This window comes from Nothoprocta perdicaria, unplaced genomic scaffold (assembly GCF_003342845.1).
Source record: "Nothoprocta perdicaria isolate Ctin4 unplaced genomic scaffold, notPer1 scaffold_171, whole genome shotgun sequence".
Lineage (NCBI taxonomy): Eukaryota > Metazoa > Chordata > Aves > Tinamiformes > Tinamidae > Nothoprocta > Nothoprocta perdicaria.
The window spans coordinates 965,520-991,969 of NW_020454883.1; the positions used below are offsets into that span (position 1 = coordinate 965,520).

General features: G+C 38.8%; 1 protein-coding gene across 1 annotated transcript in view; it reads left to right on the forward strand.

The window, feature by feature from the left end:
* Positions 1 to 88: 88 nt before the first annotated feature.
* Positions 89 to 26,450, forward strand: part of TRAPPC10 (trafficking protein particle complex 10) — a 36,969-nt gene continuing 10,607 nt past the window's right edge. Inside the window, exons 1-14 of the mRNA XM_026036153.1 lie at positions 89 to 188; positions 9,031 to 9,112; positions 9,772 to 9,907; positions 11,028 to 11,224; positions 12,968 to 13,163; positions 14,236 to 14,347; positions 15,383 to 15,630; positions 16,423 to 16,569; positions 18,410 to 18,524; positions 19,288 to 19,364; positions 21,414 to 21,505; positions 22,278 to 22,418; positions 24,029 to 24,141; positions 25,075 to 25,589. Coding sequence (XP_025891938.1) covers positions 98 to 188; positions 9,031 to 9,112; positions 9,772 to 9,907; positions 11,028 to 11,224; positions 12,968 to 13,163; positions 14,236 to 14,347; positions 15,383 to 15,630; positions 16,423 to 16,569; positions 18,410 to 18,524; positions 19,288 to 19,364; positions 21,414 to 21,505; positions 22,278 to 22,418; positions 24,029 to 24,141; positions 25,075 to 25,589 — 2,262 coding nt within the window. The 5' untranslated portion in view covers positions 89 to 97. The remainder of the gene's footprint in view (positions 189 to 9,030; positions 9,113 to 9,771; positions 9,908 to 11,027; positions 11,225 to 12,967; positions 13,164 to 14,235; positions 14,348 to 15,382; positions 15,631 to 16,422; positions 16,570 to 18,409; positions 18,525 to 19,287; positions 19,365 to 21,413; positions 21,506 to 22,277; positions 22,419 to 24,028; positions 24,142 to 25,074; positions 25,590 to 26,450) is intronic.

A 26,450-nucleotide genomic window follows, 5' to 3' on the forward strand; every position in this document is an offset into this window, starting at 1 on the left:
GGTGGGAGGGGAGGCGGGGGGGTGGGCAGGGGGCAGCGCCGCGGTTCCCATGGCGCCCAGCGGGCGGGGGAGCCGGGGCTGAGGACCCCGCCCGCCCATGGACGGCGCGGCGGCGGCGGCCGCCGGGCAGCAGGGCGGGGAGAAGCCGCCCGTCATCTACACCATGGAGAACAAGCCCATCGTCACCTGTGAGTGCCGGCACCTCCCGCCGCGGCGGCCGTTAACGGCTCGCGCCGGGGCAGCGGTGGCCGCGCGGCGGCCGTTAACGGCTCGCGGCCGGCAGCAACGGTCGCGGGCGTTTGGGCGGGGGGGTTTCCCGGGGCTCCGCGGGGAGCGGCTGCGCCGAGGGGGAGGCGAGGCGGGCGCGGAGCGGGCAGCGCTGGGCTGTGGCTGCCGCTTCGCTGCAGCAAATGGCACTTTGGGGGTGCCCTGCTGCCGTTTCGGGCCCCCTCCCACCCCATTCTTCACTAGTCTTTATGCTCGGAGGCAAAATTTGGGCCTGTTTCCCTGTGTTTCAGGCTTGTGGTAACAGGAGTTGCTTAGAGATGTTTAGAGATTTGCACACCACAGTAAAGTGTAACGCTGTGCACTTTTTGCCAGGGGTTTCTGTGCAGGTTTGCCCTGGTTAAGAGGGGTAGCATCAGCCTCTGTGCTGAGGAGGGATTCCCTGTGACAGCTTCCCTAGTGGCATTAAAACTTAATCTTTAATTACTAGGATTTAGCTTTTTCTTTTTTTTTTTTTTTTTCCCTCTTCTCTGAGACAGTCAACAAACAGAACAGTGTGGTTCTGGTGATGAATGCGTTCTTACAGGTGTCAGAGACAGGCTGCTGGAGCACGTGGACCAGGGTCCTGATGTGAAGTGCAAGTCCTTACCCTCTTGCAGGGTAGAGGGTTATGCACAAAGGTTCCTTAAAGCAAATGTAGAAACAGCTCAGCCATCCTAAGTACTATGCCTGGAAGTTCATTCATATGTGGCCCCAATCCCACAAAGTGTTTTCACCCTTCAGATTTTCAGAGGTAATTCCATTCAGAATGCAGTTAGAGGAAGCAGAAAGAAAACAAAACATGTTTTTGTTGTGTTTGTCATCTACCCTTCCAAGTGGAGTTGATACTTTCTGGACAAACTGATTCAGCAAACCCCTGTATTCCGGGCTGTGTGATCCAGATGTGCAGCTTCTGATAAGCTGTCAAGACTGTCTTCAAGACTGTCTTGAAATCCATTTCCCTTCACGTTGAACTTTAAAAATGTACATACTGGAAATATGTGAAGAATGTGGTTGCTTCCCTTGTAGATGCTATGCTAGTGTTCTAGGGTGCAATTGGTCTTTGATTTGGGAGAAAAGTGAAGGTAAAATGAGATTATATCTCAAACTATAAGTATTTCCTTTTACAACTAGTTTTGGAGTTACTTCTGGCAAATTTTAGTTATTCTTAGTAATTAAAAACTGTTGAGAGATTTTTTTGTTGTTATTGAATGAAATGTGTTTTCAACGTGCATATCTGAGTGGTTGTCTGCAAACAAATGCTTTTGTAGCAGGTAGCCTGTGAACTTGAAATAAGTTTAAGAGCACGCTGAAAACACTGCTTCTGTTTATGCTGTTTACAAATCTTTCAGAGCTATGAGTGAGTTTGTAGTGTAAAAACAATTTGTGATGTTGATCAGATTCTGAATTCAGCTTTATTTGTTTCTTAATGTTGATGATAATGAGCTTGTGCTGTTCTATACATACTTGAGTATATTTTCAAGTGAGCTTCCTTTTTAGACTCTCACAGATATACTTTATGCTTAGCATGGGAGATATATTTGCATTAGAATAGTTATCTTTTTCTGGATAGGTAGGTCAGTTTGAGCTTTCTTGGTCTACTGATATATTGAAAACTCTAAAGTTGGGTTCCTAATCTAGTCTTTAGGAGGAGGGTGAGACTTTAAAGGGGCTAATGCATTTTGTTGCTTTTGTTCAGAATTGGGATGGTGTTTCTATGATTCACTTCCATTTCAGGGTGGATTTTTACATCAGGCTGGTGTATCTGGACACTTGCTATTTTACAATTGCAAAATTTTCTCCTTAACAGAACTGCATCTCTTTGCTAGGGAATCACAGAATATTCAAGGTTGGAAGGGACCTCTAGAGATCATCAAGTCCAAAAGAAAAGACAGTGACTGTGGGAGTAAGCCTGCAAAACAACTTAAGAAGGAATTAAAATCTGTTTCCTGAAGTTGTAATTTCAAGGGGAGTGTAGGTAGGATTATTTAGATACTTATTCTTAGCATTTGGAATGCAAGATGAAGAACAGATATGTTTTCAACCTTGTTGGATTAGTAATGTACTTGCAGTTTACCTCGGGGCTTTTTTTTTTTTCTTTTTTTTTTCTTTTTTTTTTTAAGTTTTACATTTTATAAAAGTATGTTTAGGAGCAAATATTAAAGTACTGACTTACTGGCTTAAGTCTAAAAATCCTTGCAAGGTGGGATGATTGCTCAGGAACTCTAGGACGTGAGGAAAGTGAGAAAGCTGAAAACAAACTTTACAAATGAGAAGTTGTATTTACATTTTTTTTTTCTTTGAAAAGGCAATCTTTATTCTTCTCATCTTTCCACATGTAGTATGCTTCTATAGACTCTAAAGACCTGGACTGATACTCTCTAGACTCACACTTTCTGTACTGAAATTCAGCAAAAATATTTTCTCTGATGTTTAAGAATGACAGATTGCCTGTATGTGTTTGTAAAAGACAACCCTGGTGTAGTAACTGTATCAGTGCAATCTTTAAGTATCCCCTATATGTCCTGGCTTGTGACTATAGAAATAAAAATGGTAGCCTCTCTATGACTTATGTATTTGATTCCACTCGTGCAGTCTTTGTTTCTGTGCTCTTCTCATGTAGTTACTGTCAAGAAATAATTTTGGCTAAGGGCTTTGTATCGAGGTGTGTTAGCCTTATACTTATGGTGTCTGCTTTATTGGCAAAAAAAGGCAGCTTTATTAAGGAGTCTGCATTAATGGCTTACAGTTAGGTAAACTGCCCAACTATAAAAACACAGAAATCTTCTTTGGGCATACTGTATTTGTGATTGTGAAAAAGTAATGTTTTCACAGAAAGATGCAATTTGTTTGTCACTTTTCCCTCTTCTCAGAGTGACAGTAACCATGTAGTATTAAATCATTCTGCTTAGTTAGGTCTGAGTGCCATGATGACTCCTTTCCAGATTAGTTTGAATTTTCATACTGTCTGTCTTCGCTCCACTATTAATCCAGTGGGAAGCCTTGCCACTCGGCTGCCGTTGTGTTTACTCTGGCAAGTTACCTTCCAAACTCTCATTTGGAGTTGGTAACAGTTTGTCTTCATGGCTGCTGAAACTTGTATGTTTACCAAGCGATTTCATTCGGTTTGAGATTTGAAGAGGCAAGTTGAGCAATTGCACCAGAGCATCAGAAGTCAGGAACTTGGGTAGTTTCTCTGAAATATTGAGCTGAAATATCTTTTTAAAAAATGCAGATAACTCTCCTTGAATGTCTAAAAGGTGTTGCTTTTTCATATGAATCATATTTGAAGCTTAATGTTTCAATAATGTTTCAAAAGCTTTCTGAAATTGTATGAAAGACTGTTTTGTGTGTTTGCTTTTCTTGAAAATACTATTAGCAAAAGGTTTGGATGAAATAGCGTGTCCTTAGCTGGTTCGCTTGCATTTAAGTTAGTAGCTGTATCTTTATCTATGCAAAGAGCAGATTGACTCAGATAATCCTGCAAAACAAATTAATAGATTCTTCAGAGCTTTCCTATCAAATTATTTTTGTGATTATTTTCATGTAGTTCTTAAAATTTCCATGTCAGCTGTAGTATGTACTTACATATTGTGTGTGCTTATATGTTTGTTCTCACTGTCAGCTGTCTGTCCGAGTAGAAATTTGTGTGTTCCTTAGTATGGTCTCTTTGTGGAAAGAAAGAGAGAACCACTTTCATCCAGTTCTTATTGAGAAGATGTTGTAATACATCCATAGCAAAGTCATCAGAAAAATCAATGGAAACTCTTTGTTGGTATCTGTAAGATAAGCATAAGCAAAAGAGGTTGCCCTGGTCAAAATGGAGCTGGGTAGAGTTATGGTTTTTTGTTTTGTTTTTTTTCCAGGGAAAATGTTTTCCTTTAAGCATCTTGTCTAGTACTGGCAAAGCTTGATTCAAAGTCCTTCGGTTATTAGCAGAGAGAGATAATAAAAGAGGTATCAGAAAAGAAGTAACACGTAGTCCAAGTGATTTGAATGGTTTGCAGATAGTAGAACTTTAAATAAATAAATAAAACACCCTTCTCCAACCCCGGTATCTTATATATGTGTATATATATTCTCCCTGTTCTTAAACAGGACTTACATCTGCACTTGCACTGTCTGGTTGATTCAGTATTGCTTTGTAGGTATATACCTTAGTACATATATCATAAGAAGAAAAAAATATGTTCTTGTTAGTGTTAACCCTTGATTTCTACAGTTAGTGGCATAACAATAAATAAAGTTTTAAAGCTTGCTGACGATTTTTCTTCTACGGGCTCCTGCTGAATCAAGTAAGATTTTATATAGCAAACCAGTTGTCTTCTGTTTCGATTTTTGGACCTTTTTTGAAAATGATCCAGGGAGAGGGGAGAAACTTAAAAACAATCCCTCCCAAAACCTTGGCTGAAGCTGCTAATAGTAGGCAAGTAAACTTTATAAAGCATTAATAGCAGAACTTTTTGCTAATGGAAAGTGTCTTCGGAAAAGGTAACCTTGAGTGATATTTGGGAATAAAATCAAAGTAAGCCTACACCGTAGTCTTGGACTGAACTTGTTTAGAGGTGATTTTGAAGCCTTTTACTGCAAGCCACAAGGTTTGTTGTTGTTATCGAGGTAAATATTTGTCTGTCTTAGTCATCTGACATCAGGAGCCTGCTTTTACAGTGCCTGTATAGTTACTGGATTCGCACAAATTCTTCCAGAGAAAGATATTAAGTTGTTGGATATTGAGATACTCTAGTGGCAAAGCCTGTGCACATCTAAAATTTACAGAGGGTTAGAAAAATAGTGGCTTCTTGAGGATTTTGGTGCTTTTTAGGCATGTATCAAACTAAAAAATGTCAATATTTTATTGTGCTTTTTATCAGACAGCAATCACAAAGTGAATGCTTGTTCTTTTGAGGATCCTGGTGAGGCTGTCCTTGCAGTTCTCACATCAGGCTCGCTGAAACTCTAAGGCTGCAGCGTGCTTCATTTGTGTTTGCTTTCTGGACACAGGCCTGTTTGTCTTGATTTATCTTGGTAAAGAAAGGAACCCTGCACACTCCCTGCTTTCTGCCCTTTCTCCAGAAGGGTTTCTGTGGAATATTCTGTTGAATATTCATTTGAATATTAGTGCTTTCTGTTATTTACTTGGTTATGGCAGGGATTAACACTTCCCTTCACTTGCAGTAATTCCACAGGTGATACAGCTCCAAGCCTGGGGTAGTTTTGTGCTTCATGTTTTGGGTGTGCATTGATATCCGGCTGGAGAGTGGATGGAGTGGGATATGCAGGCTACAAAAGCTGAGAAGGCAATCTGCAATCTAGAGACCATGCGTTGTCAGGTGCCTAGGCAAAAAAAAAGCAAAGCCCTTTGAAGCAATCCTTAGTTTTCTGCAGGCTTTTGGATTTGCTGCAGTTCAAAATCCAGAATTAGTTGTGTTTGGAGAATATTTCCTCCAAATTTGGTCACATGCAAGGAAAGCTACATTTTCACGTTAATAACTGGTCTTGTTGATCTTTGTTCTGCGACTGCCGAGTTCTATACTTTGCTAGTTTATTCTAGTGGTGACTTCATTTTTAATGCTTTTTTTTCAGATAGATTGGCTCAAATTTGCTTATTATAGCAGATACAGGATCCATTTGATCAGAGGTTGAAATGTTATAATCTGTTGGGTGCTCATAATTTATAGAAGCATTCACCCGGTGTTTAAAGATACTGGATGTATTTTGCCTTGTAGGTCTGTTCTCCCTTGTGTTCTAGTTCTTGATTCTTGCCTTGATTTTTTTTGTATGTTTTATCTGCTATCCTGGCCAATGCAGGAGGGCAAAAAAAAAAAAAAAAAAAAGAACGAGCTCGTTTTAAAACTTTTGTTTTTTTTTAAGCTCCTAATGTGATGAGGTTGTATGTAATAGCAAGATACTTGTGTATCATTGTTTGGAGGTTCCTCCATGTTCTGAGTCAGCCCTTTTCACTCAAGATGTGAAATTCTGAAGCCTTTATTTTTGTGGCACCTGTGGGATTTTTAGGGGCAATGTAGGAAGACTTCCTTATGCTCCAGAGATAAAATACACAACTGTTTCTCTAGTTCAGGTCCCAAGTTTCCTAGATTATCATGTAATGTGATCAGCCTGCTGTTGATAAACCACTGAACTGTGCTCCACTCTGTGGGCAGTAGTGAGCTGCAAATCAATAGACCGTGGTCCAGTTCACTGAGCTGTCGTCATCTGCTGTGAGATGACATTATGGTTAACATATTTTAGATACTTATGCATAGCCTTAAATTTAAGGTTTGGTGTAGTATGCTTAATTTGGATTAGAATGCAGGTGAAGAGTCAAGAATAAAATGTTTGTTGTGTACCTTTCTGGAGACTTCAGACTAAAGCACTAATAGTAGAGTTCTATTCTAGTTTAGGAAACTATCACTGAAAATAGTTTGTGTGTTTGGAGGATAAACAATCTGTCTGCTTATTTCAGCTTTTAATCAAAGACTTTAAAATATACATATATTATGCAGCCAAATTGTGTTAATGACTGGTCATCAGAGTAGTGTGTGTAAGAAGACTGGGAAAAGGTGAGTGGCCTAGAAAGGGGGTTTGCAGAACAAGTACAAATTCCTTAACTAATGCACAAGTAGTTCCTGCCTCTGTGCCAGGATAGGCAATTGTGTGATGGGAGGGAGGAGGGGGGATGTCAGGTGCTTCTCCAGCCCTTGTGCCCTGTTTCGCAGAGAAAGATAAGAGAGTCTCCCTGGTCAGGCTGAGTTATGCAATAGAGGATGGCTACAAAAGACAAGAGAGGGAAAAAATTCAGGAAGTGGCAGGGTTGTTTTTATGCCTGTTTAAATCTGCAGTGGAAAATGTAACTCTACAGCTCAGGAAACCCTTGGAGGGAGAAGAGGGAGTGAAGACAGAGCAGCAGCCTCTGTAGGAGAAAATAAAGGTTTTCTTACTAATTTGTGGTCTGAAGTAGAGGGGAATAGAGCTGCCCCAAGATGAAGAGGCAGTGAGGAGGAGGTATGTGGAAGAAAGCGATATCTGTCATAGCTTCAGGGTAGCGTTCAGGTGAGAGATTTAATAAACGATACCACGAAACTAGGATTGGCCAGATCATTACCCCACCTTTAGAAAGGGCATGTGACATAGCAGATTTTAAAGCTATGCTCGGGTGCAGTGGATAACGTGTTTCTGACCTTATTCCTATCTCGCATCCTATTTGATGTGTCTGTTTGCCAGTAGTCAAATGCCACCTCTTTCCCTATTAAGGAACGTGAAGGACCGTTTGGGCTTTATCTCTTGGCTTGTGTGTTGCAAACAGTAGACTTGCTTCTAGTTAGCACCTTGTTCCTGTGTCTACCATCTCTCTGCTCAAAGATACAAATGCTGTCAGAATTTGGAAGACTTATTTTAACCCTATCTCCCTCTCACATTCTTTCCATCCCCTGAAGAAGGAGCAGAATGTGGCCTGGTGAGGCCACATCTGGAGACTGTGTCCAGTTCTGGGCTCCCCAGKACAAGAGGGATGTGGAGCTGCTGGAGAGAGTCCAGCGCAGGGCTACGAGGATGATCAGGGGCCTGGAACATCTGCCCTATGAGCAAAGGCTGAGAGAGCTGGGCCTGTTCAGCCTGGAGAAGAGAAGGCTGAGGGGGGACCTGATCAGTGTCTATAAATACCTCAAGGGAGGCAGTGAGGAGGAGGGGGCGGCCTCTTTGCAGTGGTGGCCAGTGACAGGACTAGAGGAAACGGCCACAAGCTGAGGCACCAAAAGTTCCACAGGAACTTGAGAAAACACTTTTTGACAGTGAGGGTGCCAGAGCCCTGGCACAGGCTGCCCAGAGAGGCTGTGGAGTCTCCTTCTTTGGAGATCTTTAAAACCCGCTTGGACGCAGCCCTGTGCCCCGTGCTCTGGGTGACCCTGCGTGAGCCAGGGGGGTTGGACTAGATGACCTCTGAGGTCCCTTCCAACCTTAAGCATTCTATGATTCTATGAATTTAAGGATTGGTGTTGGTAGGTTGCAGATAATGCACATTCTGTCTTTTTTGGTAGGCTGGTTACTCACATGGCATTCGGATCTGATGCAGTTCCTCACTGCGTAGGCTCAGGGCTTGAGCGTGGCCTGAAGCTTACGTGGCTCAAGACCAGCCAGAGCTGTTGCTGCCTCTGCGCAGGGCTGGCTCATGGGACCTGCACAGTGTTAATGGGCCTGATCTTTCGGGAGGCAGCAAGCACAGGCCTGTGGTAAACTGGGAACCACTTTGTATTTACAGCAACTTCAGGCAGCAAAGAAAGTGAGAGGAGTAGCTGAATCTAATAATGCACAAAATTCTGCTGATTTTTCTCATGGTACGCACAACTATAAGAAGATGTGAATTGCTCTGTAACCAGCCTTCTGTGTTTTGAAGGCTGAAACCTTGTGGTCTTTTAAATATACTGTGTTTAGCTATAGTCTCTGGGTGAAGAATTTTTTTGTTTTGTTTTAGCATTGAGCGGGCTATAAGAGTGATATTCCATCTTGCAAAGAGTGCAGTTTTCTCATCGGCATATTGATTATATGGTAATGTGGAGAATCGTAATAGAAATTATGAAGTGGAATGTTTGTTATGGACCGTATTAAAGTGTATGAGTTGTGTGAGTCTGTGACCTAAAGCCCAGTGGTAGACTTCGGTTTTCATGCAGTATGCAATGTAACACTGTGTTTACTGAAAGAAATTATGGTATAATTTATTAATTTTTCATGTAATTTGTATATAATACATAGATGAATTTGTTTAACTCTTAGGTGCTGGAGATCAGAATTTATTTACTTCCCTATATCCTACGCTTTCTCAGCAGCTTCCAAGAGAACCCATGGAATGGAGGAGGTAAATTTTAATTTCCTTCCATAATACTTTGTACAAATTACTAGACTTAGAGCACCGCAAATACATAATTTTCTAAGAAGTTCTTGCCATAAGTAGAGTTGAAAATGACAACTCAGCGGAGTAACGAAGTTAGTCATGGTAATCAGATGTGGTGAGCTTGAGGATTTCCACATTTCAGCTGTGCTCATCTTAAAGAAAAGTTGTGGGTTTGTTTGCTTGTTTCAGTGTGTGGTCTGTTGGGCTTCAGGCAGTTGTGGTCCAGAAGTAACTGTCGGGGGTTTTTTGTTGTTGTTTGTTTTTTTTTTTTTTTTTAATGGGAATGTAGACAGAATTTAAATATAATTTCCTGCACAGTGTGGCATTTTCTGATGGAAAAACTGTTTGGGGAATTGTTTTAATCTTGGAATTTTTCTACTTCTGAAGGACCTAGACGTGAAGAATATTCCTTTAATGAAAGCTGTAAGCTTTTAGGTCCTGTTTTACTAAAACAGAGACGAGTGTTTCAAGTTGTGTCTAATTTTAGCTAAGTTTATATAGATCAGAAGGCAGTAAACATACTTACAGAGTTTCCAGGGCCAAAGAACTTCACTTTATTCTTCATCAAAATTCATTTTCATTGTACATAAATATCTCACCAACTTTGCTTTTAAATTCTTCAGGTCTTATGGCCGCGTTCCGAAGATGATTCATCTAGAATCTAACTTCGTTCAGTTTAAAGAGGAGCTACTACCCAAAGAGGGAAATAAGGCTCTTTTGACCTTTCCCTTTCTTCATATTTATTGGACAGAATGTTGTGTAAGTATCAGAAAAGCATCCTGAAAAATGGAGTACTTGGCTTTGAAAGTGAAATTGTTTTGCCTTTCTGCTTGTCCTCTGCGCTATTTCCCATTTGCTTTTTATGCTTATTTGCACAGCCAGGTCCGGGTTGCATAAGCGTCGCATACTTAGTATGTTGGAAACTTTGTCAGCTTGAGTGCTTGTTACCATGAGCGGTATTTGCTCGCAGTGGTGCTTGACGCTGGAAGGCCATATTTTTGAATAACCAATCTTCAGGGCTTTGGCACAAATAAAATCCCGAGATCTCACAGTGTCCCTGCAGTAGCACAGCACACATGCTCCATGGTATGACAACGTGAGCAGATGATCTCAGTTGCGTCTCCTGAGAAGGTTATATGTACACACACACGTTTAGGTTATGTATGCTAATTTGTTCTCTGTTTGTATGTGGTATTAATACAGGCCAGCAATCTAAACTGGACAGAATTTGGAATGTGCTAATCCTGTTTGAATATCTTAATCCTGTTTATCTGTGGTTTACTTCTTGGTGGTTGTCTTCTGTTATGAGTCAGTTACACAGTTAAGAACAATGGTCACTCAGAGATACTGCCTATCAGAGCTATTGAGAACAGCCTGGAGAGTTTAGTTTTTGAATTAAACTGTTTGGAAAAAAAAATGAAAGCTAGAATAATGCCAAGAAAGAGATGGACTTTTGTCATTATTTTTTTTTATTATAATAACTTCAAAAAAGTTTAAGATTTCAGCAGGGATAGAAAGTTCAAATGTCATGGTTGTGTTACAGTGTGAGGACAGAATGGTTAGGCTTTTTAGCTTCAAAGTGGACTATGTTGTAAAGACTTAAGAACATACAAAGTAAAAAAATGAAGAGTTTAAAAATCTTAATTTCAGTAATCTAGAGAATTATACCAAATTCTAGAATATATATGCTATTAAGCAAAAATAAGACACGAAAAAAGACTAAGACACTGAAAGGCTATAAGCTTGCCGTACTCTCATACATTGGATTCCTCCTTTTCACAAATTCTCCTGTACATTTTTCTTCTGTTGGAACAAAATTTTCCTTTTGAAATTGTTGAGAAGATCCGTTTGTTTGCTGATTCACCGCTTGTTGTGCCAGGACACGGAAGCCTACAAAGCTGCAGTCAAGGATGACATCACCAAGTGGCAGAACGTTCTCAAAGCTCACGGCTCCGTGGACTGGCTGATTGTAGTAGTAGAGAGTGATGCCAAGAAAAAGAACAAAACAAATATCCTTCCCCGAACCTCTATAGTGGATAAAATAAGAAATGACTTCTGTAACAAACAAAGTGACAGGTAAGGATTCTTTTACTTGCTGATCAAAAGTTCAGTTCCCCATATAATGGGTTCCTAGGTCACTTAAGGACCTCTCCTTCTGGCATCCAAAGTGATGGTACCATTAAGCCTGTGCTTTGGAAAAGATAGGCACAAGCAATAAAGGGCATTTTTTTTACTTTCGGTTGCTCTTGAAGTAGCAATTGCTTTGAATCTGTTTCAAAAACCTTTCAAGAACACTGAAACCTTTTCCTGGCTAGAGACAGAGTTAAGGCAAAGCACATAGCAACAATCTAGTTTTAGAACAGGGGTGTGTGTTTGCATGTGTGTTTAGGTGCTTGTGAAAACATGAGCAATGTTACAGGTAGTTGGAATGAGGTGGGAGAGGAATATTAAGTCAACTAGGATTTTTTTTTGGCACTGTGCTCTCTATATCTTATTTAATCAGTTTTGCGCTATAAAGTAATTGTCTCAAATCCATTGTCTTCAGATATTTTTATTCTAAGGGAAATGATAGTGAAGGTATGTGATCCTGTGCAACGTGCTCTAGATGACCCTGCTTGTGCAAAGGGGTTGGGCTTAGATGGTCTCCAAAGTTCCCTTCTGACCTTAATCATTCTGTGATTCAGTATGAAATCATTCCTGCTTTTATTAGAAGCCAATAGAATAAACAAATCTTAATCTGAAACAAGCTCTAAAACATATTTTTTCATTTTTCCAAAAAATTATCCAGAATGTGTTCCGTATTATGTGTGTGCCTTCCTTTTTTATCTCAAAAATTATCTTTAAAATGCAAGATTTCCCCATGAAAATGAATGATGGGATAAGCATTTGAATTTAAAAGGGCCGATGAAAGGACTTGTACCTTTCTGTAAGCTGACAGTGACTGGCAAGTCGTTGTGCTAGAACATGCTGTACACTGGCAGCACTCTCTTTGTTCTGGTAAATAGTTTGAACAACGCTCGTTCAGTTTGCTTTGATTTCTGACTGGTTGTCTCCTTTTGAGCACTTTGCGATAGGATAAGATGATTTTTCTAACTAGAAATGGAGCTCTTCCTGGATGAGGGGTTTTCCCGTCTTTAGAGACACTCTTTCATTCTCTCTTTTTGTATGTGTGTTGGGGGGAGGTGGGAAGGGGAGAGTAGGGAGGAAGGGTGTAAAAAAACAGAAGAAAAATATTCCAAGACTTTTATTTCTGAGTTGATGTGGTTTGTTAAATCCCTATTTCAGAAAAGCACTGGGAGCCTTAGCATATAGGATGTATAAAATAAGGTGGCATCTTGCAAGAATATACTGCGGAAAATAATTTTAAATGACATGAAAGTTTGCCTATATGTGGTCTAATGGATCTTGTTTTCCATTTACCATAAGCCTTGCAAGGAGTAACTATAGTTACTGTTCTGCTAATTGCATTTCTAAGCAGATTTCTTTTTTTTGCCTTGCATAGCCGCAGCTCTTCCTTGTGTTTAAATAGTTGAAATAATGTAGCCATTATTTGCTTTTCAAAAGTAAACATTTGTAATATCCACTTGGTAGGAAACACTTAAAGCTTTTTTTTATCGGAGTATGTTAAGGCTGTGATACGGTTTATGGAGAAGAAAAGTCTCTCATCTTGGGAGTGAGGGGGAGAGCAGAGGGATTATCTGTTAGTGCTACTTGAAAATCCCATTTTCGTCCACTCTGAATAGTCAGGCATGCACAGTATTTAGATGTGTATTTATGTGTGAATTTTATGCCCTATACTCCCCCCTCCTCTCTTCACAGGTGTGTGGTACTTTCTGACCCTTTGAAAGACTCTTCCCGTTCTCAGGAATCTTGGAATGCCTTCCTGACCAAACTCAGGACATTGCTTCTCATGTCTTTTACCAAAAACTTGGGCAAGTTTGAAGATGACATGAGAACTTTGAGAGAGAAAAGGACAGACCCAGGATGGAGCTTTTGCGAGTATTTCATGGTCCAGGTACAAATTTCTTTGAAGAACAAAGCGCTCGAGTCCTGGGTTGAATTCTTTTGTTGTCTGTTTTTGTGTGTGTTTTTTTTTTAAATATACTTTTTATGCTTTGAAAAGAGGGAGTGAAAAAAATATGAAAGCAGCCTTTCTCAGATCTTCCTCGCAGAAGCTTTGTGTTGCATTGTAATTCAGTGCAGAATCTTTTCAGACTTGTCAAAGTGTTAGGAATGTAGAGGGAAGCAAACAGAGCGTCTGTAAAGCGTTTTAGTTGTTGCTCTTGAACATTGGATAAATGTTTCAGATGTTTCAAATGTTCTACTCACGTGATTGTGCAAGGTACACAAACTTGTAATTCCCATGTAACGTGAGTATTACAGTGCTTGCTTTGCCTAGGTTCATATCGGTAGGTAATTGTGTGTAGAACATGCCCTCGCATTCTAGATTTTGATGCTTCTAAGTTTTGTGGTTTAACTGATGTACAGAAAAGCAAGATGTTTTTGAGTAACAGAACTGATAATTTTGGTTCACTTGGATTAGTCTTGTGCTTATCTCTCCTCAGTAGTTCCTTTTTATCTTGTCTGTTGACTTCATGCACTGCCTCTTGCATGTAACTGTCCATATCCCTCAAACTTTTTCCACCAGCAACGTTGACTCCCTTCTTTGTGCCTACCTGGACCTTTGTTAATATTGTAACTGCTGCCTTCACCGTGTAAGCAGAAAGAACAGGTTATCTCTAGTGTGGAAGATCAGACTTTGGCATCTGTTTTAAATTCTGGCATTCAACACATTTATCAACAATATCTTGTAGTGATTCAGGGTCTGGATAGCAGCAGGAATTATTGGAGTTAGATATATGACTGTGGATATGACTGTATTGGGTTTAGGTATATGACTTCCTTTGTGAACTTTTTTGGGTTAGAGAGAAATGATGCCTGAGTTACAATGGCAAATTACGCTATGTGTGGGCACTGGCAGAGGGTGGTGGTGGAAAAAGCCCTTCCTGGGTCTTCATATGGATGGAGACAAATTTTACTACAAAATATGACAAATCTAACATGCTGTTCGTATTGTTTGTCCAAAGGAAGAGCTGGCCTTTGTGTTTGAGATGCTGCAGCAATTTGAGGATGCGTTAGTGCAGTATGATGAACTGGATGCCTTGTTTTCTCAGTATGTTGTCAACTTTGGGGCTGGTGGTAAGTGTCCTAAACTGGTGAATAGGTGTTAGCTGTATGAGTTCCTACACTGCACTACTAACACAACCTAGTTCTTTGGGTACCACGAATGATTTTGGGGTGAAGCATCCTGGGAGCTTGTGCTACCTCAGGCTCTTGTGTACGGCAGTGTTTCACCTGAAGTTTTCATTTTTGGTTTCTGAGGCTTAAAAGTAACTTTTAGTGAAAACTTGCACTTTTTTCTTATTTACCAGTTGTTACAAATGGAAGCCTGAACCTGTAGTTGTCTAAACATAGATTTAGTAAGTTCTTACAGCTCACTGCTAAGTCACTAAATAAAAGCTGTCTTGAGTAAATGTATCTGGGTGTTCTTTAATTTACATGAGAAGTTTCATTCATTTTCCTGGTGATTACCAAATATGTGCTTATCCGCACTATGGAAGATTTTATGTAACTTCTGGAAAAATTACTGTGCTCGAAGTATTAGAATTTATTCTAGTAATTAGAAACTATATTTTATTCAACTAGAGTATGTTATATAATATATTGTTATATTATGTTTGAGCAAGATACTGGTTATGACTATGCTAAAATTCCCGTGCTGGAATAATTGCTATGAAATGTATTTGTCCTGACTGAGCCTGAGCTCATGCCTGAAAGTGAGGGCTTATATGTCAACGAATGCTGAGCAAGAAACTCTGAAGGAGATAAAGATTGCTTGTTTTGGGCTTCACGTAGACATAATTTCTGAGAAATATTTTGTAAAGTGGTACCCACTAATAGCAAATGTGCAGTTAAGACGAAGTGTACCTGAGATTCGAGTGTGCTGAAATTCAGGTTTGCTCTTAGTTATGGTTGCCTTCAGTGATGTTTATTTGGGGGGGTGTTTTGCTGTGTGTTCATGGTGTTTTGTCAAGTCACTAAGCTTATTGCTTAGTTTATATAAAAAAGTGACTTTAAGAAAGAACAATCCAGCTTCCTCCCTCTGGGGAGAGAGAAGAGAGGCTTTGATTTAACGCAGTAATTGATTCTTGGATGTTAACTTTGTTTACTTAGATGGTGCAAATTGGCTGACTTTCTTTTGCCAGCCAGTGAGGAGCTGGAATGGATTAATTCTCCGCAAGCCAATAGACATGGAGAAGCGAGAGCTCATCCAGAACCAAGAAGCTACCCTGCTGGACTTGCGTAGTTACCTCTTCTCTCGCCAGTGCACGTTACTGATCTTCCTGCAGAAGCCCTGGGAGGTTTCCCAGCGAGCGCTGGAGCTCCTTCACAACTGCGTGCAAGAACTCAAGCTATTGGAAGTGAGTCAGTGCGATGCATTCTATTATTTATATGGTTTTATTGTATTATACATTAATGTGCTGCCTTTAAAGACAGAAAACCTACTTCAAAAATGTTGCCTTTTTAAGTGGCACCTCCACGTATTCTCAAATGGACTTGACGTTCCCCTAATAATAGTTGGTATAAATATATTTATGTACATGTGTGTTTATGAACTTCGGGACTTCCACACTCTTTCCCCTCCCCAACCTTTTTTTATGTTGTCTATGAACAAAATTTGACATCATTATTTCAATGGTATTCCAGATTTTGGGTTATGCTGATCTTTCGTGTTTCTTACAGTATTCTTGTGTTACTCTCCTCCCTTTTCCCACTATGGTCCATCTGATAATCCCTTCTTGGTCTTTATTTCATTCTTGTTATCTGCTTCATAGCATATTTTAGATTTTTGTTTTAGGTCAGATGTATCCTTATGAAAGCATTGTACCTGTAGGTTTCTTTTTCCTACTTTGCTTTCTGTAGGACTATTTTTGAAAACTTCCTTGGTTTGTATCTATTAGTTCACTCTTCCTTCACGTTCCTCCTGCTGAGTGTATCGAATCTCCTTAGTAAGATTTCTGCTTAACTGCTTAGCCAGCCTTGCTTTATGTACTAATTCATATATATTTATTTAGGGAGGGAATGGTTAGCTTATTTTTGCGTAATCTCAGACTAAATTGGTCAAAGAGGCTCTGTTATGTTGTATCAAAAGGAGTATTTTGCTGAGGTGACCAGTGTTTACTTCCCAGTGAATGTTATCTGTTGATCTTCAGGTCTCTGTTCCTCCTGGAGCATTGGATTGCTGGGTATTCCTGAGCTGCCTGGAAGTCTTACAGAGAATAGAAGGCTGCTGCGATCGGGCTCAAATAGATGCAAATGTTTCCCACACGGTCGGTTTATGGAGCTATGCCACTGAGAAGGTGAGCAAATGGTGCATTGCAATTGTACCGTAGTAATTTTGAAATGCCACTTGTTTCTGTGGAACAGATTTTGTACTTTTTAATGAAACTTTAATACATGTGTTAGTGTATTATCTTCACTCTGTTCTAGGTGAGACATGCAGACTTACATTGTGTTCCTCCACAGGAGGATGAAGCCTGGGAATTACTGGAGCTTGCTCAGCAATTCAGAGAAGTGATGGATAGAAAGAAATACGTAGTTCATTATTTTTTAAGTATATTATTATGGCAGTAGTAGGCATCCAACTTAACTGAAAATGTTTGCCTTGCTCACTTGTGTAAGCAGCAAATAAGTAATGACATTTCCCCCCCACACTACTTACTGTCCCTTAGTATAACCTATGAAAAACTCCTTACTGAAATCTGTAAAGTGCTGTTTTCAGTTTAAGCCCCTTCCCAAATTATGTAAACGCACTTTCAAGTTTTATTCTGTCTCCATAAGATATTTAGTGCCTAAAGCTGCTATTACTTTCAGCTGTCGAAAAATAGATGTCAAGAAGCTCCAGAAACTACTGCAATAGTGTACTCTGGTCCTGGTGAATTTGTTTGAAGAAATCTAGTATAAGCTCATGCTCTTGTTTGTATGTCCTGTAGAATATTTCTAAATATTTTAATCATAATTTGTTTAAATTTCAGTAAACTTTGGAATATTCTACAGAGCACTGGAATTCCTTAAATATTACAAAAGAATAGAAATAGCCATCCTTTTAAAAAATAGGAGAAGGAGGGACTCCCCAGAGATCAGAATAGAGGAAGCAAGCAAATGTTTAAAGCATTGATGGATGCATTAGATTCTTCACATGCTGCTTGTGTATTTCTAAAGAAGCTCTGCACTTAGGTTGGGAATGTGTTAGAAGAGCTCTGGAGGGGAGAAGCAAAGGGTAACAGGGAAAAAATACAAGAATAATGGGTAGGGGGCTGACTGGAACAGAGTAAATGAAAGAAATATATAAAATAGTGACAATTAAGTGGAATTTAAAAAGCTCATGGCCACATGCATTTTAGGTGATACAGGGTAGTATGGCAAACTGAGAACTTTTCATTTAGAGAGAAAAGTTTTGCCATCATAACTGAATTACGCCGAATGAGTTACCCCGTGACCGACAGAACTGCTCTGCAGCCAGGCAGGGAATATCTGCACTTCTGGGTATAGAGCACACCAGCTGTGGTGCAGAAAGAGTTAATGGTAGCTGTGTGTCTTAGACAGCTGGACTGTTAGCTGTGCTGATCATCTGCTTCCTCAGGGAGGTTTTTGTTTGGAATACAGTCCTCCAGGTGAATTTGCAAGCTTTTCAGGTGTATTAGAATCTATTTACATATCCTGATTATATGGTTTTGTGTACTGAAATACAGATGCAGTTTCTAGGTATTTCTGTGGTAGTAACTACCAAATATCTCAAGCTTTCTTGATGTGTTATTTATATAGACAAACACAAGGTTTTACTCTGTTTTGTATTGTGCATGAAGGGGGGCGTGTATGTGTGTATATATATCTATGTGTATATATATATATGTGTATATATATATATGTGTATGTATATGCATCAATAACTTAGGTTGTATGCAATTTAATCCTTAATGTTAATCTATCCTTTTTGAGTGAGCATCACAGTAACTTTTGAAAGATTCTTCACCCTCCTCCAAAGAAAAAACTTTTAATACTAATTTATATAAGTAATGCAGTTTGACATTTCCCATGGAAACATCTTATATAGTAGGAATGGTACGACAGAAATAGGGAATTTGATATTTATTTCATAGCCTCATAGCATCAAAAACAAGCATCTGTTTTCTGTTTTAGCTAAGATCTCTGGGCTATTTGTGTGGACTTGCATCAGAGAAGGGACCCAACTCAGAAGATCTTAACAGAACTGTTGATCTGTTAGCAGGGTTGGGAGCAGAACGCCCTGAAACAGGTACTACCAAGAATGTATGTTGTCTGTGTAACAACTGACATTGTCTTAAGTGCCTGACATATAAATACTTTGGTGGGGATGATAGTTCTGTGGATGTAGGGGTACTTGGAAACTTGAGAAGCAATCAATCAATGAAACCAAAATCCCTAAAACTCCTAAGAGAGAATGTGTGTGCTGTACTTGTAGCTATGAGTGTGGCTCCAATACTGCAAGTATGTGTTTTTTACAGCAGTGTAAGTAGTCCTGTTTTTTAGTTCTAATACTTTCACATGAGCAGTAAGGACACTACTGAAACTATTTGGAAATTATTTGGAGGATCCTTGTTCTCATGCAGTTGCAGCTGCAGGTTATCTATCTGCAAAGTGATATTACGTGAGTGGCTGAACAGTCTAGTTTATTTACTGCTTCTGGGCTTTTGTGTCACTCACAAAGCTATTTCTGAAGGGAAGAAACTTGCAGTTGTTCAATAAGGTAGGGCAATTAGTGTCTTGCTGACATTTAACCTGCTATAGAAGGAAGACTGATACCTGATGAATTTCAATTCAGGTTTAAAATTCTTTATGGATATTTGTTTAAAGTGTAGGCTTATTTTCTTTTGGAAATACAGGTACAAATTTGGAATGCTAAAGTTTTTAAATTGAGCAGATTTCTTCAGGAAAAAAAAATCTCGTCTGCTAACCATGTTCCATTGAAATGCACTGTTTAATGTCTGTGTAAAATAGAAATGAATTTGTGACACCCGTTGTTCTCCTTTTGTCTAAAGCCAACGCCTCACAGAGCCCTTATAAGAAACTTAAAGAGGCCTTATCATCTGTAGAAGCTTTTGAAAAACACTACTTGGTAAGTATAGTTCGGGGATATTTACTTAGTAGTTTCCTTAGGGCCAGATTTTCCAAAGCTGAAAAGCTTGTTAAAAGTATAAATCTGTATTTTGATATCAAAATTATTGCTTGTTTCATGTCTGAATGCACCAAGTTTAACTTGTTGTCTGACTGGACCACTATATTGAGTCTCACGTTTGACGTTTTTGCTTTTATTTTAATATTTACTATAGCAGGGCTGGAGGTTACTATCGCTACGGATGTATATGCAGTTGTTAAAGAAGACTGTGCTTTAGCAACCACGCTTTGTTATCCGAAATCCATTCTTTATTGACATTATCCCCAGACGTATATTGAAGTGTTAAACGAGCATCCTTTCAAAGGGGTTTTATACCTTTGTTTTGCAATGAGTGTTAAAGGGTTCTCCTGCTGAATTTCTGTGAAGTGTGGGATGTGAGTGGATATTGGGATTGGAGCTGCCATGTACTTCTGGAAGTTGCATGTTAGTGTGTGTTACTTCCTGACGGTTCCATTACTGTGGAGTCATTGTAATGATCTGGTTGTTTTTGTAAAAGATGTGATGCTTTTTTTTTTTTTTTTTTTTTTATCTAACTATCATAATTTTTTTGTTTGTTTTTAAATACATACATGTGTGATTTGACTTTTTTGTCTGAAACTTCTGGTAATTGCTCTACTGGTCTTAAGTTTCTTGGTGAAAACATGGAGAAAAATTGAGCAAACTTTTAAATGTGAAAATTAGTTGGTCTTCATATTGAAAATTATGAAGAGAAAAGAAGATGAAAAGATTTGGACTGAGAATATCAGATCTCATTTTTATACTTTTTTTTCCTCAGTGAAACTGCATGAGTGGGTAGACTAAAACTAAGAATTTTGGAATTGCCATCTGTTCTTATATGTTCCCTTCAAACTTGCACCTGCAGATATCCAAGTTCAGCAATGTCTTGCAAAAGTTAAGTGAGGTCTGCAGGGCTGGCTAGTAGTGGAATTGCTATTTCTGTTAATGCTTCTGACTGCACTCTTATGCAGCAGAAATTCAGATAGGTAAAGATCAGCTACTCTGTCAAAGACTGTTTCCTACCTAGTTGCAACAAAAATAGTACACAGTTTATCGGTGTATTTGGTGAAGGAAAATATGGATCTAAAGAGATTTCCAGATGCAACTATCTATTTGCATTCAAAATTTTGAGTCTGCTCTTTACAAATGTTGAAAGCAAGAACTTTCAAGCTTTTATTTTACCGGGAAGGCTTTGCCTTCTTTAGGTGTCCGGTATTGTAGATGATTTGACAGTTTTACAGAACATACTGAGGTGTACACACCAGGCTCGTGCCTTGATCTTAGAGGTATGTGGCTATTAAGGTATATGTGACTGGCATCTGCAACTGCTAACTTGGAAAAAGATGCATAGCTCCCATTATAAGCAGAGGGCAAGTTAAGGAAGATGGCATGTAGGTAGCGGCTGCATGCGAAATTAAGCTTAAAGACAGAAGTGAAACTTCAAATTGCATAATAATACTGCTCGGTATATGTCTCTAAAGAAATATATATTTGAGAATAATATTACACGTTAGCCTTAGAGAAAGAATCATGTAGCATGTTCTGTATATAGTTGATTTTTTTTTTTTTTAAGCTTTAATAATGACTCTCTAGGACAAACTCTAACAATGTGCTGGCAATATGCTAGATAGGATATCTTAGTGTATCCTGAAGTGAGGCACTGCACTCTCCTGTAACAGTGGAGTAGTGGGATAAGAAATAGGAAAATTCAAGTATAAGTCATTATTTGAAACCATATCTAATCTATTCCTGTTGGTTTGAGTTGCCTCATGACACTTTTAGCAGTTTCTTTTAGTACTTACAATATAGGTGTTAGATGATGACCAACTAGATATAAAAAGTTGATGTGGTGGGATGGGGAAGGAAGTGACTCGTTCTGGTCATTTGATTGCAATAACTTGGTTCCTGGTTTGGGCTTTCTGTGTGAAATACTGTATTGTATAACTACTGAAATTATATAACTAGCTTACACATTTCTTTTGTCATTAACAGGATCTGTCCCATGCCACTATTGAAATGTACACAAATATTGGAAGAATTCGCTCGGCTAAGCTTGTTGGAAAGGACTTGGCAGAGTTTTATATGTAAATAAAATCTTTTGAATGTTTTAAATGTATTCGTTTTCAAAAGTTTGACTGTAAATTGTGAGGAAAATAAACCGTATTTTGCAAGGAATTTTTAACAGTATTATTGCAAAAGTGTATCCTAAGTTTCAGCCTGTTTAACACCAGAAAACCAGAATATCAGAAATCTTTTATATCAAACCATAAATAGCATCTCATAATTTAGTGCTATTTAAGTATGTTATGTTTTGCAGTTTCTTGTTTTCTTCTCCTGAGAAGAAAAGGGCAATGAGGGGAGAGAGTGGGAGGGATAACTTTGCATTTATGATAAGGTGCTATTCTTATGTGGCTTCTGACTTTTATAGCATATCAGAGATTTTATCCATGCACATATATGGATGGTTCTTAATACGCGTGTATCATTTTTGAGGCTACTCAGATTCCTTTTTGAGGTTATGATTGTAAAATTGTACAGTTCACCTACTGTAAAAATTAATAATACTGCTGTAGTGATACTGTTGTATCCTGAAAATATATTTGTGTGAGGTAGATTCACCTCGGTTGTTTTAGTTTATGGTAGATCTCTATATGAAATCTTTCACTCACATGGTGTATTTATACCAAGCGTAGTAAAATTGGCCAAAGTGTTGACCTGTTACCAGCAAAATGAGTAGCCTAACGGTTCACTGGATTTTCTTCTACCTTTATTTTTAAAAGAAAAAAATAAATGAAGGTTTTCCTGGTTGCAACAGTTCCTTCATACTCTCTGCTCTTATTTCTTTCCTTTTTAAAGGAGGAAGAAAAGTCCACAGAAGGCAGAGGTCTATCTTCAAGGAGCACTGAAAACCTACCTTGCTGAGGGCTGGGCGCTACTCGTCACGCACACGCGAAAGCAATTAGCAGAATGCCAGAAACAGCTGGGGCAAATAGACAAGTATCCTTTAAAAGACAGAGCTGGGACATCAAAACTAGAGAAAAATCATATTTCTGATACTTTCCTGACAAATATTTTTATCGTAGTGCCAAATATAACACAGCTAGTTATTATTAGTTTTTGTTGCGGCTGCTCATTTGGAAAGATGTTTTTTGTAGTTGCTTCAAGTTTGGGCTTTTTAGTTTTTTGGGGGGTCTTTTTTTGGCTTTTTTTTTTTTTTAAGCATGTTGTTTACTTGAGTTTTGTTTAAGCACATTGTTTACTTCAACCCCCTTACAGGTGATAGGTGCTCTTCAGGTTTAACAACACAGAGCTCTAGAGAGAGCAGGTGCAAAGTGGATAGTGTGAAGTTCCTCATGAGCTGAGGAAATAAGTTTTTGCTTGTTTCCATCTGCATTTAGCGTAGTGATGTTTCTTTACCTTTTGGTAAATCTTTCATTTTTTGCCTATATCAAGGAGCTTCATTTCTAAACTTTCTTTTTATAACTGCTCCTGCCTTTTTCCTGCATCTGACCTGGCAAGGATTCTTCTGGCATTCATAATAGCAGTGTTTTCCAAAAGTTAAAGTACAGTCTTGGAAGATGAAAATCTTGTGTGGGAGATTTTTTAAAAATTATTATTATTATTATTATTATTATTATTATTATTACCAATTTCTGATTTTTTGTTTTTAATTTTAAAGGTTTTTTTCTGGTGTCTATTTTTTTTTTCCTTTTTTTTTTCAGATTGCTGTTTATCTTGATGCTATGGCTTTAAATGAAATCCCCCATGGCATTTCAACCTGGGATGGTCAGTTTAACAAAGAATGCTTTCTGCAGGACAATTCTTGTGAAGATTGAGAGGAAGGCTTCAGCTTTTTTAGTGGTCCTTCTGGCTAGAAAAAGTATAGTTTTTTCTTGTCTGTAAACTCACATTTTAGTCTCTTGTAAGGGACAGTACTAGAGATCTTACCATAACTGAAAATCATTAAGTGTTTGGAGTGTTTTTTGGTTGTTTAGTTTTTAAACATTAGACTTAAACTTTTTTTATGTCTTGCTCTTGTAAAAATTTTTACACAAAAAAACTAAATGCTTATTTTTTTTCTGCTTCAGTATTTATTTTTTGAAAAATGCCGATCCAGTAGCTCTGTAGTCTCAACTAAATATTTTAAAAGTGTTTGTATTCCCAGCTCTCAAGAGCATAGAGAATGCCTTCAGACTTGGCTATGGCAAATAGTACTGCAGCAGCTAAATGGACACACCAGTAAATTAGAATGGAATCAAATACTGAAGTTACTTAATTTTAAATTTTGTATTATCTGATGGGTCTTTTACTTATATGCTGCATGTATTTATTGACAAATAATTAATTTTCAGTGCTTGGTATCTTTTGATGTAGAAGACAGCTTGTGTTACAAAGATTTATTTTAGAAGGTCTGCTGGGAAGTTGAGGATACCACGGTATTCTCAAGTGATAGCAAATCTTTTATTGTTTCTTTCCTAATGGAAACTTCTGTGAAAGATAAAAGCAGGTCTTATGTCACGATAAGAACATCAGTGCTTGAACTGTCTCATTTTCAGTCAAATTTCTGAAATGTGTATTTCTACCTCATATTTACTTAACTTCATTAGTTATCTTCAAACGAGCAGCCTTTTAGCCAGCGATAGTCATCTAACAGAAGATGAACGCAAACGCTTCTGCCAAGAAATTCTAGATTTTGCCAATCAACAAACAGAGAGTCAAGGTGAGTCCCACTCTTAATACGTGACGTTTAAGTTGCTGTAGTCTGCAAGTAGATCAAAAGGTTTTTTTCTCTTTCTCCTGATTGCATTCACTGTTTAATGTACCACCAATGAACCAATGTGGTTATTTTCCTGTCATCTGCAGAACATTCATAAAATGTTTGAAATATTTGTGAATATTTATTTGATATAAACGGAAGATAAAAGGGTAATTAACAGTTCCATTCTGATTACCCCAGAGCCTTTGTCCTCCTTCCTTTACCTGTTTCTCTGCTTAGGTGGCTCAATTTATCTTCTGCTCTTTTCAGTTCCTAACTAAACTTTGTTCCTGTACTGCTTTGACAGCCCTGCGATCGTAACTATTTCTTCTGATGTTAAATCTCTACCTGCAGCCTGTTATTTGGAGAACTCTCCTTTTCCCTTCTTTCTTCCTTCTGCTTCAGCAATATTTTGTCCTTTTGTCCTCAAAATTATTGGCTTTAATTCAAATTTGTATTGACGATGGCTTCTGGTACCAGTTTGTCATTTTTGTTAGTTCCTTAGTTTTGTACACTTGTATTTGCTCTTAGTTTATGTGGAAAGTTTGTCCCCTTGTGGCACAATGCTTTAACAGTGAAATGTTAAAAATTTGTGCATAGCTCTGTCTCTTCAGTTACTCCTTTTAATAGCCTAAGTATTAATAAAAAATTCTGGTAGGTGACTTGAATTGTGAGATTAAGCTCTTAGCATCTTAAATTTCTCATGCTTCTATGCAATGTAAAACTTAAAATAGCGAAGCATTGACTTGATGTAAAAATATACTGTGAAAAAACTTTGGAAGTTGTTGATCTGATTTAATTTCAGGAGTTAATCTTAGAAACTTCTTTTTTAAGAAAATAAAATTGCTAACGTTTAGCGGCAAAGGAGAAGAATAAAATCTTTTTCTGTCTTTCCAGGCGAAAAGATTATCCTGTCTATGCACTCCTTTGCACAGTTAAAAACTCTACATTTTGACCCTCCCAATGCTGTTGTCCACGTGGGTGGCAAGCTGTCTATTGAGGTGACGTTGCAGAGCCAGATGCCCATCCCGGTGCCAGTGGATCAGATTGCCATCTACGTTCACTTCAGCATTGAGAAAAACAGCTACAGGAAAACGGCCGAGTGGCTCACGAAGCACAAAACTTCCAACGGGGTTATCAGCTTTCCAAGCGAGGCTGCCAGCTTTCCTTGGTCGAGGAACAACTTGCCAGCGCTGGAGCTCTATGAGATGTATGAACGAAGTCCCTCGGATAACTCTTTGAACACGACAGGAATCATCTGCAAAAACGTGCACATGCTACTGCGAAGGCAGGAGAGCAGCACTTCTCTGGATATGCCCTCAGGGGTGACGCTAGAAGATGGGGCTCACATGTTGAAATGCAGTGACTTAATCCTGGAACCAGGGATCAACAAAATAACTTTTGAAACTCAGGTATGTTTTCATAATCAAGTCAGAGCAGTGCTCGTGAAAGAGAAGAGCTGAAAGCACTTGCTGAAGAAGAGCATAGTGCTGATGAGCATTATCTGTATTGCTCTACCTTGCAACGCTGTTGATGTTCTTCCTGCTGTGGCTTCCTCTTCGCTCTAGCTCTTAATTTCCCCTGCAGTGGTGCAGTCGTTTCCAAAGCTTGTTGCAGTTTTCCAAAACTTACTTTAAAATTCCTTCTTGACTACTGACTGCCACAAATGAAACAGATTATATATATGCAACATTTTGTACCACTCAAGATACATATTTTGTTGTGTATGTTATAATATGACTGCTAGCTGTAGCATTTTCTAATTGCTTTAAAATAAGATGAGCTCCCTTTTATGAAATTTAATTTAGAAATTAGAATCTATGTGTCTGTTTTTGATGACCAAGAATTGAGAGCTTAACAGTGCTGGCCAGGAGGTTTCTTTCAGCCTTCTTAGCTTTAGGTGTTCCCCTCCAGAGATTTTATCTTTTTTTTTTTTTTTAAATTGTTCATTTCTATCTGCCCATAGAACTTGTAGCCTGAAGCTGGGTGAATTGCTGCAGGTTGAGGTGATCTGCCTTTCTGTTCTCCAGCAGCAGGGCAGAAAGCACTGGAGAGGAGGCCTGCCCTGTAAGAAGTGCATTTTGGAGCCTCTTCCCATTGCAGGTGTCTTGGGGAGGAGGCTCAGTTTGAGCCCCGCTTGGCACAGTATCAGCTGGCAGTAATGTCACTTCACCCTTTCTATCTGCTGGCCTCATTTTTATTTATTGATTTATTTATCAGGCTTCTCATTCTTTTGGAGGGTTTAGTCAGATTTGGAGATGTAAGAGGTCTGG